The 15,158-nt window shown below is 45.7% G+C and overlaps 2 protein-coding genes across 3 annotated transcripts in view; both read right to left on the bottom strand.

Annotated features, from left to right (window-relative positions):
• The window catches only part of Eif4b (eukaryotic translation initiation factor 4B), a 25,424-nt gene extending 14,717 nt beyond the window's left edge, over positions 1–10,707 (bottom strand). For both annotated transcript variants that reach the window (XM_052749039.1, XM_052749040.1), the window contains exons 1-3: positions 10,568–10,707; positions 1,848–1,985; positions 49–257 (exon numbers count right to left, since the gene is read on the bottom strand). In XM_052749039.1, coding sequence (XP_052604999.1) covers positions 49–257; positions 1,848–1,985; positions 10,568–10,580 — 360 coding nt within the window. In that variant the 5' untranslated portion in view covers positions 10,581–10,707. The remainder of the gene's footprint in view (positions 1–48; positions 258–1,847; positions 1,986–10,567) is intronic.
• LOC128117142 (10 kDa heat shock protein, mitochondrial) lies at positions 10,568–15,158 on the bottom strand. The gene has a single exon (XM_052749042.1). It carries the CDS (start codon positions 14,898–14,900, stop codon positions 14,592–14,594), a length of 309 nt encoding a protein of 102 aa, XP_052605002.1. The 5' UTR covers positions 14,901–15,158; the 3' UTR covers positions 10,568–14,591.

Raw genomic sequence — 15,158 nt, 5'->3', positions numbered from 1 at the left:
ACTATTCTCAACATCCCACACGTCAAAGTCTAACATTAAGACACTCACATTTAGTCCTCTAAAGAACTCCTTAATGGAGTCTTCGGTCACATCATAGGGCAGGTTCCCTAGGAAAGCAGTGTAGGGTGGCGATTTGGGAAGACGGCTCCGGTCGATATTGGGTTCCCGAGCAGCCCGTGGAGCAGTGGGAAGGATGGATCGGTCAATTGGAGGTGCCCTGTACACATCGTCATCATTACTGTGCCAGGTTGTTGACACTAGGACAGAAGAGCGGACAGAAGGGATTAAGAAGCCAGGCATGGTAGAGCACTTGGGAGGATGGAACAGCAGGACTGATGTGAGAGCAAGGCCAGCCTGGGCTACAGAACGAGACACTCAAACAACCCAAACCCCAGCAGGCAGGCAGAGGCTGGCTCAAAGTTTGAGACCAGCCTTGTATTACAGTAAATTCCAGGCCAGTCAAAACTATAAAGTGATGTCTCAAAAAGCACCCATACAAGATTAAAACAAATCAAACAAACAAATGAAAAAAGAATTAAGAGGAATACTCCCTTATAAATGGTGTCATAGAACCAGAGATTCATGCCAACACCAGCCCAAGCCACAACAAGGCTGGACCACTGAAGCACAAGACAATAATGGATGTGCTTTAGCAATGGAAAAAGACAAGGAAAATGCTTCTAAGGTGTTAGACTCAAGAGTGAGGCCGGGAAGACGGCTCAGGAGTTAAGAGTTAACACCTGTTGTTCTTGCAGGACTCAGGTTTAATTATTATAACCATCTGTAATCCCAGTTCTGGGGCATCCAACAGGTACACAAGCAAAATATTCATAGTCAGAGAAAAGCAGGAGTAATGAGCACTCAGGTCTGTTTTGATGTACATAAACCATTATTGACTGACAGCTCTTCCACGCCTACAACGGGGCTGGACCTTGTATTTTCTGCCCCTCCACCTCTGCTTTTTGGACAGAGTTATGCAACCCAGGCTTTAGGTCCTTCTGTCCCCACTCCCACTGCAGGGATTACAGGTATGTACCACCTCACCAGGCTTCCTTCAAGGTTTACCTCCCCGCAACACAAACAAAACCAACTATTCTAGTCCTGGTCCCTGAATTTGTATTTAGTTTCGACATTTAGAGAAGGTATAAGCTATATGAAATTTCCTATTTTTATTATAAAAATGGGCCACACACAAAGTAATCAGTTTGTAATAAGTTTTAAGGGAAAAAGGAGGAAGAAAGGTGGTTAGACTGGCGTGCCCCAGTAACTACAAAGAAGTTCTGAGGTGGTGGTGGTGCATGCCTGTATCCTAGTACTGGGGGTGATGAGTAGGTGTGAGCAGATCTCTGAAAGCTTGAGGTCAGTCAGTCTATATAGCAAGACAGTTTTACAGAGACCTTGTCTGAAATAAATATGTAACAAATAGCAACAGAAACATACATGCACCTCAACCAAAAACAAAGCCAGGCATAGCTGCACAGGCTTTTAATCCTAGCACTCCAGAGGCAAAGGCAGATGGATCTCTATGGATTCCAGGTCAGTTAAGGCTGCATGGAGAAATCACACAAACTCTCCACACCAACCAACCAATTAAAACACCACAAACAAACAAGTTTTATGTTTCTTTTAGGTGTAGGATTTTATTATCCCCAAAGGTGATGCTGCAATGCAATCTGCTAAATTATGTATACTATAACTAATTATGTGAGGAAATACACACAAAAAATTTCAGGCTCTACAAAGTAAGATCCTTTCCAATCACAAATGAGGCAAATTATGGAAAATGACTGTGAAACAGTGAAAATTTAAGCACAATAGTTCTAAGGACAATGACAAAGGGACATTACCATCTCCTTCCAGATCGTCTGTTTCATCAGCCCAGCTGACTGGTTTGGGGACATAGGTGCTTCCTCCACCAGCACCCCCATCCTCAGCTAGAAAGTCTGTTAGGGAGATGGTCTTCCCCTTCTTATTCTTCTTTTTTGCTGAAAAGAGAAAGATTATAGTCAACGACAGTCAAGTATTTAGACCTTTTTTGGCTTTCAAGACAGGATTTCTCTGTGTGCCCTTGGCTGTCCTGAAACTTGCTCCAACTCACTGAGATCTGCCCATCTCTGTCTCCCAAGTGCTAGGACTTAAGGCGTAGACACCACTGCCCCGCAAATATTTAGACTTTTATCCTGCACCATTAAAGACATTCTAAGAAATCAACAAAGACTGGTCAGATGACTGGATTATGAAACTGACATGAAACAATGTTATGCAGATACAAGAAAAAGACCCCCAAAGGGAGTGGCACCATCAGGAGGTGTGGCCTTGCTGTAGGAAGCATGTCACTGTCGGGGTGGGCTGAGGTCTCTCTTCTCAGCTTCACTCAGTGTGACAGTCAGTGACTTCCTGTTGCCCACAAGATATGGCACTCTCAGCTTCAGCACCACATCTGCCTGCATGCTGCCATGCTCCCCTTCACAGTGATGGACTGAACCTCTGAAAATGCACAGCTAGTACCTAGTCCTGGCTTCAGTCCTTAACACCATATAAACGGAGTGTGGCAGGATACACTCGAAATCAGGAAGATCACAAGTTAAAGGCTATCCTCAGCTACACAGTGAGTCTGAAGCTAGCCTGGGATACATGAGACCCTGTCCCACAAAACTAATGTAACAAAGAGATAGATAAATGCTTATGTCTATAAGCATATTTAGGTACAGAAAGGGAAGTAAGGTATAGAAAGTAATGCCCTCCAGGAAATACGGTTGTGAGATGTTTTCTACTATATTATTCACCCACCTGGGGCCTAACGCACAAGTAAGGCAAAGGGGTGGGGGTGGAGCGCCAAACCAATCCAACAAAATCCCACATGGCTGGGTTGGCACTGGCCTGTAATTGTAGTATCATGAAGGCTGAAACAGGATGATTACAAGTTCGAGGCCAGCCTTGGTAAATAGTGACTGTTCCCCCTCCTCCAAAAGTTAAGCAACTTTGTTGTATCAACTCCCAGCTTCATAGCTGTTTTTTGAGACAGGCTCTCACTATGCAGCCCAGGCTAGTTGAGATTTACCCACCTCTGGCTTCTAAGTGCTGGGGTTAAAGGGATATGCCACCATGGCCAGCAGCTTCACGGTTTTTAACAATCATGAGTTCTTCCTCCATCTTCCAATTCTCACCTAATTTTCAACTCAAGAGGAATAATCTAACTTGATACACCAATGCTTAACAGAAAGTTGCTTTCTCAAATTCAACTGTCAAGAAAGTAAAGGTGCCCTGCCTACTATGAATGCTACAGACAACATTATGGACATAATTAACAACCACCTCAAAGCAAGCATTACGGTTTGAATGCTCAAACCAAATGAACATGCCACAAAAACAGAGAGAAGAAGATGGCTATAAATCAGTAGTTTCTTAAGTGACTTAACACTAATATGGCTCTACAATGGACAATTTATCAGCCAGATCACATAATTCTCTCAGTTCCTTCTGTTCCTCTAAGGCTAGAGTGCCAAGGCCTGGCCACAAACTGAGCTACAGTCAGGAACTTTCCTACTGTTTGAAAATAGTTAAGCAGAGGGTTCTAAAGCACTCACATTGCTCCAATTCACATGCAGACACCTTTTAAGTTTGTCATTCGCCTCCCTCATTGAGACAAGGTTGGTCTCTAACTGCCCCCATGTAGCCAAGGATGACCTGATTCTCTTGCCCCCAACTCCTCCCTCAGTGCTGTGACACGGGAATGCACCACACCAGGTTGACTGGTGACTGAACTCAGGAGCTTTGTGCATGCTAGGCCAGAACTAACAAACGATAAGATCACCTGAATGGGATACAAGACAGAACACTTTAGATTTATGCCGGCAGAAGCTAGTACAAAGTCTTGGGTCCCCTGAACCCAGAGTCACAGATGAGAGAGAGCCACCATGTAGGAGCTGGGAATTGAACACGGGTCCTCTCCAAATACTCTTAACCACTCTGTCATCTCAAGCCACATTATTTTAGTCCTGATTTTATACTTTTTAGTTAAAAAAACAAAAAACAACCTGGGGTTAGAATGATGCCCGTCAGAGATTCTGATCCTCATTTGGCTACTATCGCTAGTTAATATCTATTCATTAGTCTATTTTGGCCACGTGGAGTAAACACTGGTGGTGGTCAAGCCAAGACAATCAAGTTCAACAGAACAGTAAGAATTTAAGGTATCCCCCCTCCCATTGTTCTGTATATATTGTCTTATACACCACCACAGCATTAATTTGGTATTAATCTACCCTCTGAAATGATAGGGCTTAAATCAACTTTGTAGATCAGGGTTTCTCAACTCTTAACCTCTTGATTTCAACAAGAGACAAACAAGTCTCAGTCTTCATTAATGTTATGTGATATTTCAAAATTAGCTAAAAAGTATTAATAAAACATTAAAACTAGTTACTTTAAAAATACTTTTGAATCACTTATTTCCTTTATGATCCTTATGGCTCCCTGCCACCCAAATCTGGCCAAGAAATCACTGTTAGATGAGGTAAAAGGCTTCAAAAGACAGGCTAAAATTTCCTTAAAAGATCTCTTACTTAAATGTGGCTGCCACAATAACTCATACATAAGCAGCATTTTTTTGTTTTTTGTTTTAAGTAGACTCTGAAAAGAAAATAAATTGGTATAGCAATGTTAGTCCCACTCCATTTTACTCCACTGACAAGTTATCAGAACCCTCCCGTGCCCTTTGCTCTTCCAAAATCTAGGGCTCTGCATGTTTAAAAGATTTCAACTGTGGAGGGTTGGAAAGATGGATCAGTGGTAAAAATTGTGGACTGCTTTTGCAGGGGACTCGTTTAGTCCCCCCCCACCCCGCTCAGGCAGCCCAGAACAACATGTGACTCCAGCTACAGAGAAAGTCGGATGCCTGGCTACCTGTACTCATGTGCATATACCCACATTTAGACACACATACACAAAAATAAAAAGATTTTAAGGCTGGGTGAGGTTGCACATATCTTTTATTTCCAGCACCCCGGAGGTAGAGGCAGAAAGCTCTGAGTTCGAGGCCGGTCTGGTCTACAAAGCTCCAGGACAGACAGAACTACACAAAGACTCTATCTCAAAAAAAAAAAAAAAAAAAAAAAAAAGCCAATAGTATAAAGTCTTTAACACAACGATTTAACTGGTCCATTTCTTTCATCTCCTTTCTATCTCTCTTTTTCCCCAACCCCAAATCTTGCATGAATTAATTAACAAATCAATCAACTCACAAAGCAAACTTCTTCTAATTTCTAAAGCTAAGCCCAATCCAAGGAGAGGTATTATACACCTGAAGCTCTTTACCTGCCTGGTAAAGTTAAATATAAGAATTTAAAATCATCTCCCAAATTAGTTTTAAAGCACAGACGACCTTATCAGAGACAATATATTAGGGGAGGGGCTAGTGGTTCAGGAATTTAAGATTCATTCTTCTGGTTCAACTTTCCAAGTACAAGACAGGTGTGCATTATACTCTGTTGTATCTTGCTTTATTGTGAAGTACTGTGGATTGAATCTAGAGCTTTGCACATGCTAGGTAAGCACTCTACGGCGGCCAGCACCTGCAGTGATCCAATAGGTTCTTACAAAAAACAGAACATACAGAGCTAAGGAAACAGTTCAGAGGTACTGGCTTTCCTTCCAGAGAACCCTGGTTTGACTCCCAACACCTAGATGGAAGCTAACAGCAGTCAGCAACTCAGCTCCAAGTCATCTGATGCCTCCTTCTGGCCTCCCCAGGAACTGTAGGCACATGTAAGATAAACAGAAAAATGCCCATACACATAAAATAAACTTGACTTAATCCCAGCACTCGGGAGGCAGAGTTCTGGGGCCAGCATGGTCTACAAAGTGACTTCCAGGATGGCCAGAGCTGTTACACAGAGAAATCCTGTGTAAATAAATAAATAAAACGAACAAGAACCAAACCAACAAAATAACCCAAATAAAAAAAGTTGAAAAACAAACAAACACACAAAACAAAACAAAAAAACACACATTCAATTGTGTCTGAAATTGGAGAGGCCTGGGGGATCAGCTCAATCCTTCAATCAGGGTATTTCTCAACTTTCCTTTTCTCTCCCCTGACCCCCACCCCTTTGAGGCAGGTTCTCACTGTGTAGCCCTGGCTGTCCTGGAATTCACAGCAATCCTGCCCCTGCCTCCCAAGCACTGAGATGACAGGCATCTGCTACTGAGCAGTTCAAGCTTTGTTGTTTTCTGGCTTCATGCATGCTAGACAAGCACTCACCACTGAGCTCTACCTTATCTCTAGTCTGAGAAACACTGCTCAGGTGACATTTTCACTTCAATAAATAAAAGGCTCAGGAGAGGCAGAGGCAGGAAGGCTGCTGAAGGCCAGACTGAGCCACAGAAAGAATCGACCCCAGGGTGTGTGTGTGTGTAAAAGGTAAATCCTAAAACTTGGGAGGCTCAGGCAATATCAATTACCAGACTGAGCTACATGGCTGAACATCTCCTGCCCCACCCCAAGTATATGCAACTAAGCTTATTTGTATATAGCAACCTTCTGCACCTTTTTTTGTGGGGTGGGGTGGGGTAGGAGAGACAGAGGCTCACTATGTAGCCCTTCGCCGGCCTGAAATTCATGAAAATCTGCCTGCCTCTGCCTTCCAAATGCTAGATGCTAGACTTAAAGGCAAGCCTTAAAACACACAGTTCCCTTGTGAATCACATCTCAAAGCTATTATCAAAATGAACACACATACCTTTTCCATATGAAACACTTTTCCTTCAATTGACAATACTCACAATTTGACTTTATTAGTGTTTTTAATCTTGGCCATCTAAATCTAAGTATCCTTGCAATGCAACAAATACTCTGTACAGGATGGGATTTGCAAAGGTGATTTGTATACATGTAACTAAAGCCTTTGAAACTGTTTAACTATAAAGATCAGCACTTTATAAAAGCAACCATTTAACACCATTTTCTCACTATAAATCCAAAGAAATACCTCACAGCACAATGAGTGTTATGTTAAAGTTCTAAGCACATCTTACATACACTAGCTACATTTTTAATGTAACTTATATCAAATTATAATATAAAAATATTATGATTCCTATTGCCAAGAGATCTGCAGGTAAACTATGTCTATTTATAAATGAAGAAACTCACACTAGGTAAAGAGGCAGCCCACTTTAACAACTCGAATAGCCACAATAAAAACTTAAAAAAAGCCGGGCAGTGGTGGCGCACGCCTTTAATCCCAGCACTCGGGAGGCAGAGCCAGGCGGATCTCTGTGAGTTCGAGGCCAGCCTGGTCTCCAAAGCGAGTTCCAGGAAAGGCGCAAAACCATGTCTTGAAAAAAAAAAAAAAAAACACCCAAAACCAAACAAAAAAACCCCCCAAAAACTTTAAAAAAATAAAATAAAATAAAATAAAGAGAAAAGTCCTTTTCTCTGAGGCAGAATCTCACTGTATTCAGGCTAGTCTGGAACTCATGGCAATCCTCCAGTCTCAACCTCCTGAGTGCTGGGATGACAAAGGTAAGCAGCCATATTCAGCTAAAATTTCATAGATTGAAGTTTTTTTTTTTTTTTTAAATGACATTCCCACCTTGGCTCAAGTTTCCTAGAAACTTAAACAGTCTCATTTGTCAGTCAGCTCTGAGACACTAAGACAGTGAAGGTCAGCAAGGGGTCACATGGAAACTGGTATTGCCTCAATAACTTTTTTTTTGGTTTTTTCGAGAGGGTTTCTCTGTATAGCTTTGCACCTTTCCTAGAACTCACTTTGGAGACCAGGCTGGCCTTGAACTCACAGAGATCCACCTGTCTCTGCTTCCTGAGTGCTGGGATTAAGGTGCCTCAGAAACTTTTGGTCTGGTATTTTCAGAGAACTCAAGACCCATTTCCAGCTCTGGGTATTCTGGCCACTTAAAGTTCGTGTAATTGGAAGAAATGTGGTCAATTCCAAACTCTTGAAAGGCCAGAGGTAAATTTGTGCTGAGCTAACAAATAAGTTACATTTCCTGAGCTGAATTTAAAGAGGGGGTCTCCCTGGGAGGGTAACATAGATATGGAAGAAAAAGGGGTAGAGATATTATTACTAGGCAAACCTTTTAAAGAGTTCGAATTGCACACGAATACAACGAAAGACAGCTTACTGTGATGTCTTCTTCTAACTTCTGACTACTGTTTGATAGCACACAGGTAGAGGACAACTTGCAGGAATCTGGAGTCTGCTCTGGCCTCCACTATGTGGATTCTGGGAACTAAACTCAACCTGTCAGCCTTGGCAGCAAGTGCCCCTGGCCTGCGCCATATCCTCAGTTCAGCTATGTCATCCACAACCAAGAATTTCCTAAAAGGGAAATCCATCTAGACTTTTCACCCAGTTAAGACACTGAACTGACAAGGTAGTAACTAGGCCAATGAGTATTTTTCACCGACTAAAACAGTTTTGTAAGTTTTAGATGATGTTTTTTGATAGCAACTTCAACTTAGTGTGGCATTTTAGCACTTCTCATCTTAATAAGCCCAAGAGCCTGGAGTCTCCAGGATTTTGACCCTGCTCTGCTACCTGCAAGCAATGTGGCCTTAAACAAATCTTTAAGCAATTTTTCTTCAGCTGTGAGAAACCACCAATTTACATTATCTCACAGGCTTCTTCAATTAAGTGCTATACTAACAAAAGCTGTTATATCCGGGGTTGGGGATACAGCTTGCTTAGTGTTGAGAGCGCTTGCCTAAACAGGTGGTGCCACACGCCTTTGATCTGAGCGTTTGAGGGAGAGGCAGGGGGATCCAACCAGGACTATGCAGAGAAATCCTACCTCCAAAAACCAAAATTAAAAAAAAAGGGGGTGGGGGATGGGAGTGGGCACTTGGTTACCATGTCTAAGTTCCCTCGTAAGAATAGAAAAGATGGGATTTCTTTTCTTTTTCGAGACAGGGTTTCTCCGTGTAGCTTTTGGAGCCTATCCTGGAACTCACTCTGTAGAGCAGGCTGGCCTTGAACTCACAGAGATCCACCTGCCTCTGCCTCGAGTACTGGTATTAAAGGCCTGTGCCACCACCCAGCAAAGATGGGATTTCTGATGAACTGCCTGGTGTGGTGTCACTTTTAATCCCAGCACTCGGGAGGCAGAGCCAGGCGGATCTCTGTGAGTTCGAGGCCAGCCTGGTCTATAGAGTGAGATCCAGGAAAGGCGCAAAGCTACACAGAGAAACCCTGTCTCGAAAAACCAAAAACCAAAAAACCAAAAACAAAACAAAAAAAAAGGCTTTGAGTGTTGCCTTTAATCCTAGCATCTGGAGGAAGTGGATCTCTGTGAGTTCAAGGCCAGCATGGTCTACTTAGTTCCAGGACAATCAAAGCTAAATAATAGAGACCCTTTCTCAAAGTTTAGAGACAGCAATCCACAAAGTATTTTTTATAGACTAGAGGGTCATGCTAGAGAAAATAAGCTGTACTTCCCAAACTAAAGCTAGGTGTTTAAAAGCCACACTGACATTCTTACAGGTCCATTGCAAATGCAAAACCAAAACCAAACCACTTGCAATGCAGTGACATACACACCCCACTTTAAAAAAAAAAATAGCGAGAAAACCACAGAACCTCTAGCCATTATTTTAATAGCACCTTTTGGAAGTTTCCCAATTATCTAGGAAAATGACAAAAGCAAGCTGAATCCTGACACTCGAACTACCAAAAAGCCAACCAATGGACGCTGATCTTGTTCCCCACTCGTGCCTGGCATAGTCTGCATGGAGTAAATACTGTTGAATTAGAGTTGGAAAGAAAACCGCACAGGAGATAGGTGTCCGTCCCTACAGCTCCTCCCTAACACGTGGGCGCACACTAGGCTCCCTACCCCCAACGATAGTAGCACCAACCTCCCAACCTAGCATGCGTTCTCCTGGAGTACAGAGGCCGGGTCACACTCCAAGACCAACCAGAGCCTGAGGTACAAGGTCACAAACGAGCAAAGCCCAGGCCCATCAAAGCTTCCCATCTGGACGCGGGCGCACGCTTCCGAGGCGCGCCTTCTCCACCTCGCCTCGGCTCCCTTGTCGCGCAAGCGCACCCGCACCGCGGGCGCTCCTCCGCCCCTCCACCGACTCGCGCTCTAACTGCTCCCCCCACCCCCGGCCCCCGCTAGGGTCCGCAACGGCCTCGCGCCTCGGGGGACCCGGTCGCATGCGCTCCGGTCCGCGCGCCAACCGCCTCCTTCCGTCCTCCGCGCCGCGGCGCGGGCGCAGGGCTTCCCGTCTACGAGCGGGCCTCGCGCCTCCCGCACCTCTCCCCGCGCTACCTCCTCCGGTGGAAGCCGAAGTCCACCATTACTGCCCACTCCAACCTCGCGCAACCGGGTGGAAAGGGTGTGAGGGGGAGGGGAAGGGCCTTCCCCCTCCCCCTAGACATCCCGGGGCAGTAACCTAAAAGCGGCCGTGCCGCCAGCCCGCCGCAGCTCCCAGGCCCGAAAGGTGCCGGTGCCACCTGCCCCCCGACTCCAGCAAGGAGCGGATCAAGCCCGGAGGCTGTTTCGGAGCCTGGTCCCTGGCCACGCTCGGCCGCTCACTCACCTGAGGCCGCCATGTTGGGAGAGGGAGAGAGAACGCAAAGGACCCGGATGAGGCAATCACGTGATTATAGCGGGCGCGACGGGCTTGGAGACGCGAAACCAGGAGGGGGCGGGGAAGTGAGGACGGAGGCAGGAGGCGGGGCGCCGCCGCCGCCGCCGCCGCGGCCGCCGCGCTAGGTTCGTAAAGCAGCGCGAGGAGGTGGCGCGGCGTCCGGCCGGAAGACCTGCGCGACATGTGGCCGGAGGGGTGGAGTCTGAGCTGTCGCGAAACCCTACGCTTTACGTTGGGCCCGGCGCGGCCGTCGGGTCGGATGGGCGCCGGGGCGGGGTCTCCTGGCGCACGGACTTCTGGGTGGCAGGTCCCCCGCGAAGGGCGGGGCCGCGCTTGCTGGTTCCATGGAACCGGGTGGGCTTGGAATCTCGAATGGGTGTGCCACAATTGTTATTTTAGAGAAGATTCTGAGTGTGATTGATATATTGTGTACCCCAATACACTTATCTGGGGTCAGAGGAGCAGGACGAGCCATAGCCAACCTGGCCTGGACAGCTCCTCATCCGAGCCTGTTCCCGGGAATCCTCAGACTGAAAGCCTCTGAGTCCTCACCCGAATGGGTCTCAGCTGAACTGCTGCTAAAAGCGGAAAGGTTAAAAAGCCTGTAGTTCCTGGTCCTCACGCCTTATATACCTTTCTGCTTCCTGCCATCACTTCCTGGGATTAAAAGCGTGTACCATCATGCCTGGCTCTGTTTCCAGTGTGGCCTTGAACTCACGGAGATCCGGATGGATCTCTGCCTCTGGAATGCAAGGATTCAGGGTGTGTGCCACCACTGTCTGGCCTCTGTTTAATCTAGTGGCTGTTCTGTTCTCTGACCCCAGATAAGTTTTACTAGGGTGCACAATATATTGGGAGACACAATATATCACCACATCTGAGTTTTGGTTTTTTTGTTGTTGTTTGTTTTTGGGTTTTTGAGACAGGGTTTCTCTATGTAGCTTTGGAGCCTGTCCTGGAACTCACTCTGTAGCCCAGGCTGGCCTCGAACTCACAGAGAGATCCGCCTGGCTCTGCCTCCGAGTGCTGGGATTAAAGGCGTGCGCTGCTACCGCCCGGCATGTTTTGTGTTTTAAAAGAGGTGATCCATGGCTGGAGGAGGGTTAGCCTGTAACTCTAGCATTGTGGAAGGCAGAGACAATGGAGTTGCAGGGTTTACTGGCCAGCTGCCTAACACCAGGTTCAGTGAGAGATTGTTTTAAGGGAATGAGACAGGATACCTGGCATAGTCTCCTGGACTGCCGGGGTGGGCATCATCGGCACCTACATGGATGGGCACCCACACAGGTATGCCTCCCACAAAACAAAACAGAAACAAAAAAGCTGTGGACCCCGGGAATGTCTTCATAATACCTTTAGAAAACAGGATACAAAGGGTTGAAGATGTGGCTCAGTGGTAGAACACGGCCTAAAATGCAAGAAGCTCTGGGTTCAGTCTCTAGGACTACAGCAGCAGCAGATTGCACACTTCAGATCTGTGCTCTTTATTTAAGCCACACTTTAATTAGAAATAAGATTGCTCAGGACCAGTGAAATGGCTCAGCAAGTAAAGGTGCTTACCTCCAGGCCTGATGACCCAAGCTCATCCCCGGAGCCCACATGGTGGGGAGAGCGCTGACTTCTGTAAGTTGTCTTTGGACCTCCAGAAGTGTCCTGTGGTACAGGCATGCCTACACTCACACATGTCTCTCCCCCACAACACACACACACGCAGGTTACACAGACTATTGGGTAGGAGAATGACTATGTATGTGCAGTAATGGTAAAGGCCAATTAAAAGTTACTGCCGGGCTACATAGTGACTCATGGTGAGCTCTGGATACTTTTGCCTAGACTACAAAAACTCAATTTAAAAACCCCCAAGTTTTCATTATTAGTGCATGGGTGAGGCAGAGCAAACTTGTAGGGCTACACAGACTCAGCTTCTCAGACTTCCTTTCTTCTGTGCTTACAGGTCACCTGGGAGATTTGTTGGAAATCACCCTGACTAGTAGGACTGGAGTGATACTTGAGATTTTTTTTTTTTTTTTCTGTTGTGGACCAATAAAATGTAATGATCCTAGAGTTAAGGTGACCATTGAAATTAATTCCAGCACTTGGGAGGCAGAGGCACGGGGATCACTGAGTTTGGAGGTTAGCCTGGTCTACAGAGCTAGTTCTAGGATAGCCAGAGTTGCACAGAGATACCATGTTGGGGGAGGAACCCCCCCCAAACAAAACAAAACAACAAAATGACTTAAATTGAATTGAGAGTTAAGTTGTCCACTGGAGGCAGTGAATTTCAGAAAGTTCAGAGAAACACCAAATAAGAGAGATGAGTGGGGTAGGGAGATGTGCAGTTACTGAGCACCTATAATCTCCCAGTGTTAGGCCACTTAACATGGCTTATTTAATACTAACAGTGGTCCTAAGATGTTGATTATTAGTGACCTCGTTTTCCAGTTATGACCCAAAACTCAGAAGCAGTAATTACTTCACCCAAGCACACAACCGGCAAAGCAGCAGGGCCTCTCCTTGTCAGGTCAGTGTCTTCACGAGTTTTCACAGACTTTTTTTTTTTAAGGAAAGAAAACTAGGGCTGGAGAGTTGGCTTGGGGGTAAAGGGTACTGGCTGCTCCCGGTGAAGAGTCAGATTTGGTTCCCAGCACCCACATGGCAGTTTCCAACAATCAGAAACTCCAGTCCCAGGAGATCCAATGCCATCTGACCTGTGAGGGCACCAGACGTGCACATGGCACACATGTATACATACACATCATACATATCATACATACAATCTAAAGTTTTTAAATATTTAAATGTGTGTGTGTGTGTGCCTGAGTATATTGTGTATTTGCTCCATATTAGTGCAGGAGAGAACAAAATCATTTCTCAAGACTTGTTATCCACAGTGCCCCACATTCTCCTCTAGTTGTCTGTTGCTTTTCCGTGGTGTTTCTCATGCTGACCACTGTATTAGCCTCCTAACCAGGCGCCTTGCCTGCAGGCTCTATCTCCTGCAATGCATGTAGTCCATGGCGCCACATGTTTTCGTAAAGGAGAGATCTGAACAGCTGCTGAGAAATATGCCAAAATTTGACATGACCTAAATAGACTTTTTTTTTGAGTGTGTGTGTATGAGAGAGAGAGAGAGAGAGAGAGAGAGAGAGAGAGAGAGAGAGAGAGAGAGAGAGAGAGATGAGGTCTCTCTATTTTGTATCTTTGGATGTTCTGGACCTTACTACGTAGACCAGGCTGGCCTTGAACCCAGAGATCGACCTCCTTCTGCCTTCTGAGTGCTCGATTAAAGCTAAATATAGACCTTTAAGGCTGTGTTTACCCCAGTCCCCAGTCACTAGTCCAAACTGACTTCCGTCCATCCTCCCTTGACTCCTCGCTCCCTCCCTCCCCCCTTCTTCCTCCTCCTCCTCTCTCTCTCTCTCTCTCTCTCTCTCTCTCTCTTTTTGTTGTTTTTGAGAAAAGATCTCACTATGTAGCCCCAGCTAGCATAGAACTTGCTCTGTAGACCAGGCTGACCTGGAACTCAGCGATCCTCCTGCCTCTGTCTTCTAAGCATTGGGATTAAAGGAGTATGCAACACTACATCTAGCTCTTTCTTTAAAAAAAAAAAAATTTTTGTTTTATTTTATGTATATGAGTGTTTTGCTTGTGTATATGTTAAGTGCTCTGAGTGCATGCCTGGTGCCCATGGAGGTCAGAAGAGGGCACCAGATCCCCTGGAACTGGACTTAGAGGCTGTTTTAAGCTGCCCTGGGGAAGTTGGAAACAGAACCTGTGTCTTCTGCAAAAGCAGTAAGTACTCATAACTTCTGAGCTATCTCCAGTCCCATCTCTTCACCCTTTTTTTTTTTGTCATTAGTTTGGGCATCATCAGTTTATTATAAAAGGGAGGCATGGAAATTATTTACATGATGAATAGTTCAGACCGTCAGCGGAATGGGCAGCTTCATGTGACACCATTTCAACAGTGATTTCATTCCACATACTTTCCAAGAATGTCACCATCTCTAAATAAGAAGTAATCCTTGTCGTCTAGAACTACTTTGGTGCCTCCATATTCTGGGAGAAGAACTTTGTCTCCGACTTTCACACTGACTGGCTGAATCTCTCCACCCTTGCCTTTGGCGCCTGATCCCACAGCCACTACTGTGGCTTGCAATACTTTTCCTTGAGACTTTTCCGGAAGCATGATGCCACCTTTGGTCACGGTTTCGGCGGCACTCCTTTCAACCAGTACTCTGTCAAAGAGCGGGAGAAACTTTCTGAAAGCCTGTCCAGCCATGACTAGTGCCGCCGCAGCTCCGACTCTGCACCCGCGGCCGCCGCTGCAAGGAGAGTTTTTTTAAAGACAGTGGCTGTCTGCAATCCTGGAACTCACTCTGTAGCCCAGGCTGACCTTGAACTCACAGAGATTCTCTCTTGCCTCTGCCTCCTGAGTGCTGGGATTAAAGGTGTGGATATCATGTGGACTACCACACCTGGCTGAATTTGTGGTCCTCTAATCTAGCTTCCCAAGTAGTCAACTTTTCTTTCGTTTTTC

This window comes from Peromyscus californicus, unplaced genomic scaffold, assembly GCF_007827085.1.
Source record: "Peromyscus californicus insignis strain IS unplaced genomic scaffold, ASM782708v3 Scaffold_20__1_contigs__length_68692818, whole genome shotgun sequence".
Taxonomy (NCBI): domain Eukaryota; kingdom Metazoa; phylum Chordata; class Mammalia; order Rodentia; family Cricetidae; genus Peromyscus; species Peromyscus californicus.
This window is presented reverse-complemented; position numbering and strand designations above follow the sequence as displayed.

What these genes read in the sequence shown, in the direction of transcription:
- LOC128117142 (XM_052749042.1), bottom strand. Translation starts at nt 14,900, where the DNA reads ATGGCTGGACAGGCTTTCAGAAAGTTTCTCCCGCTCTTTGACAGAGTA.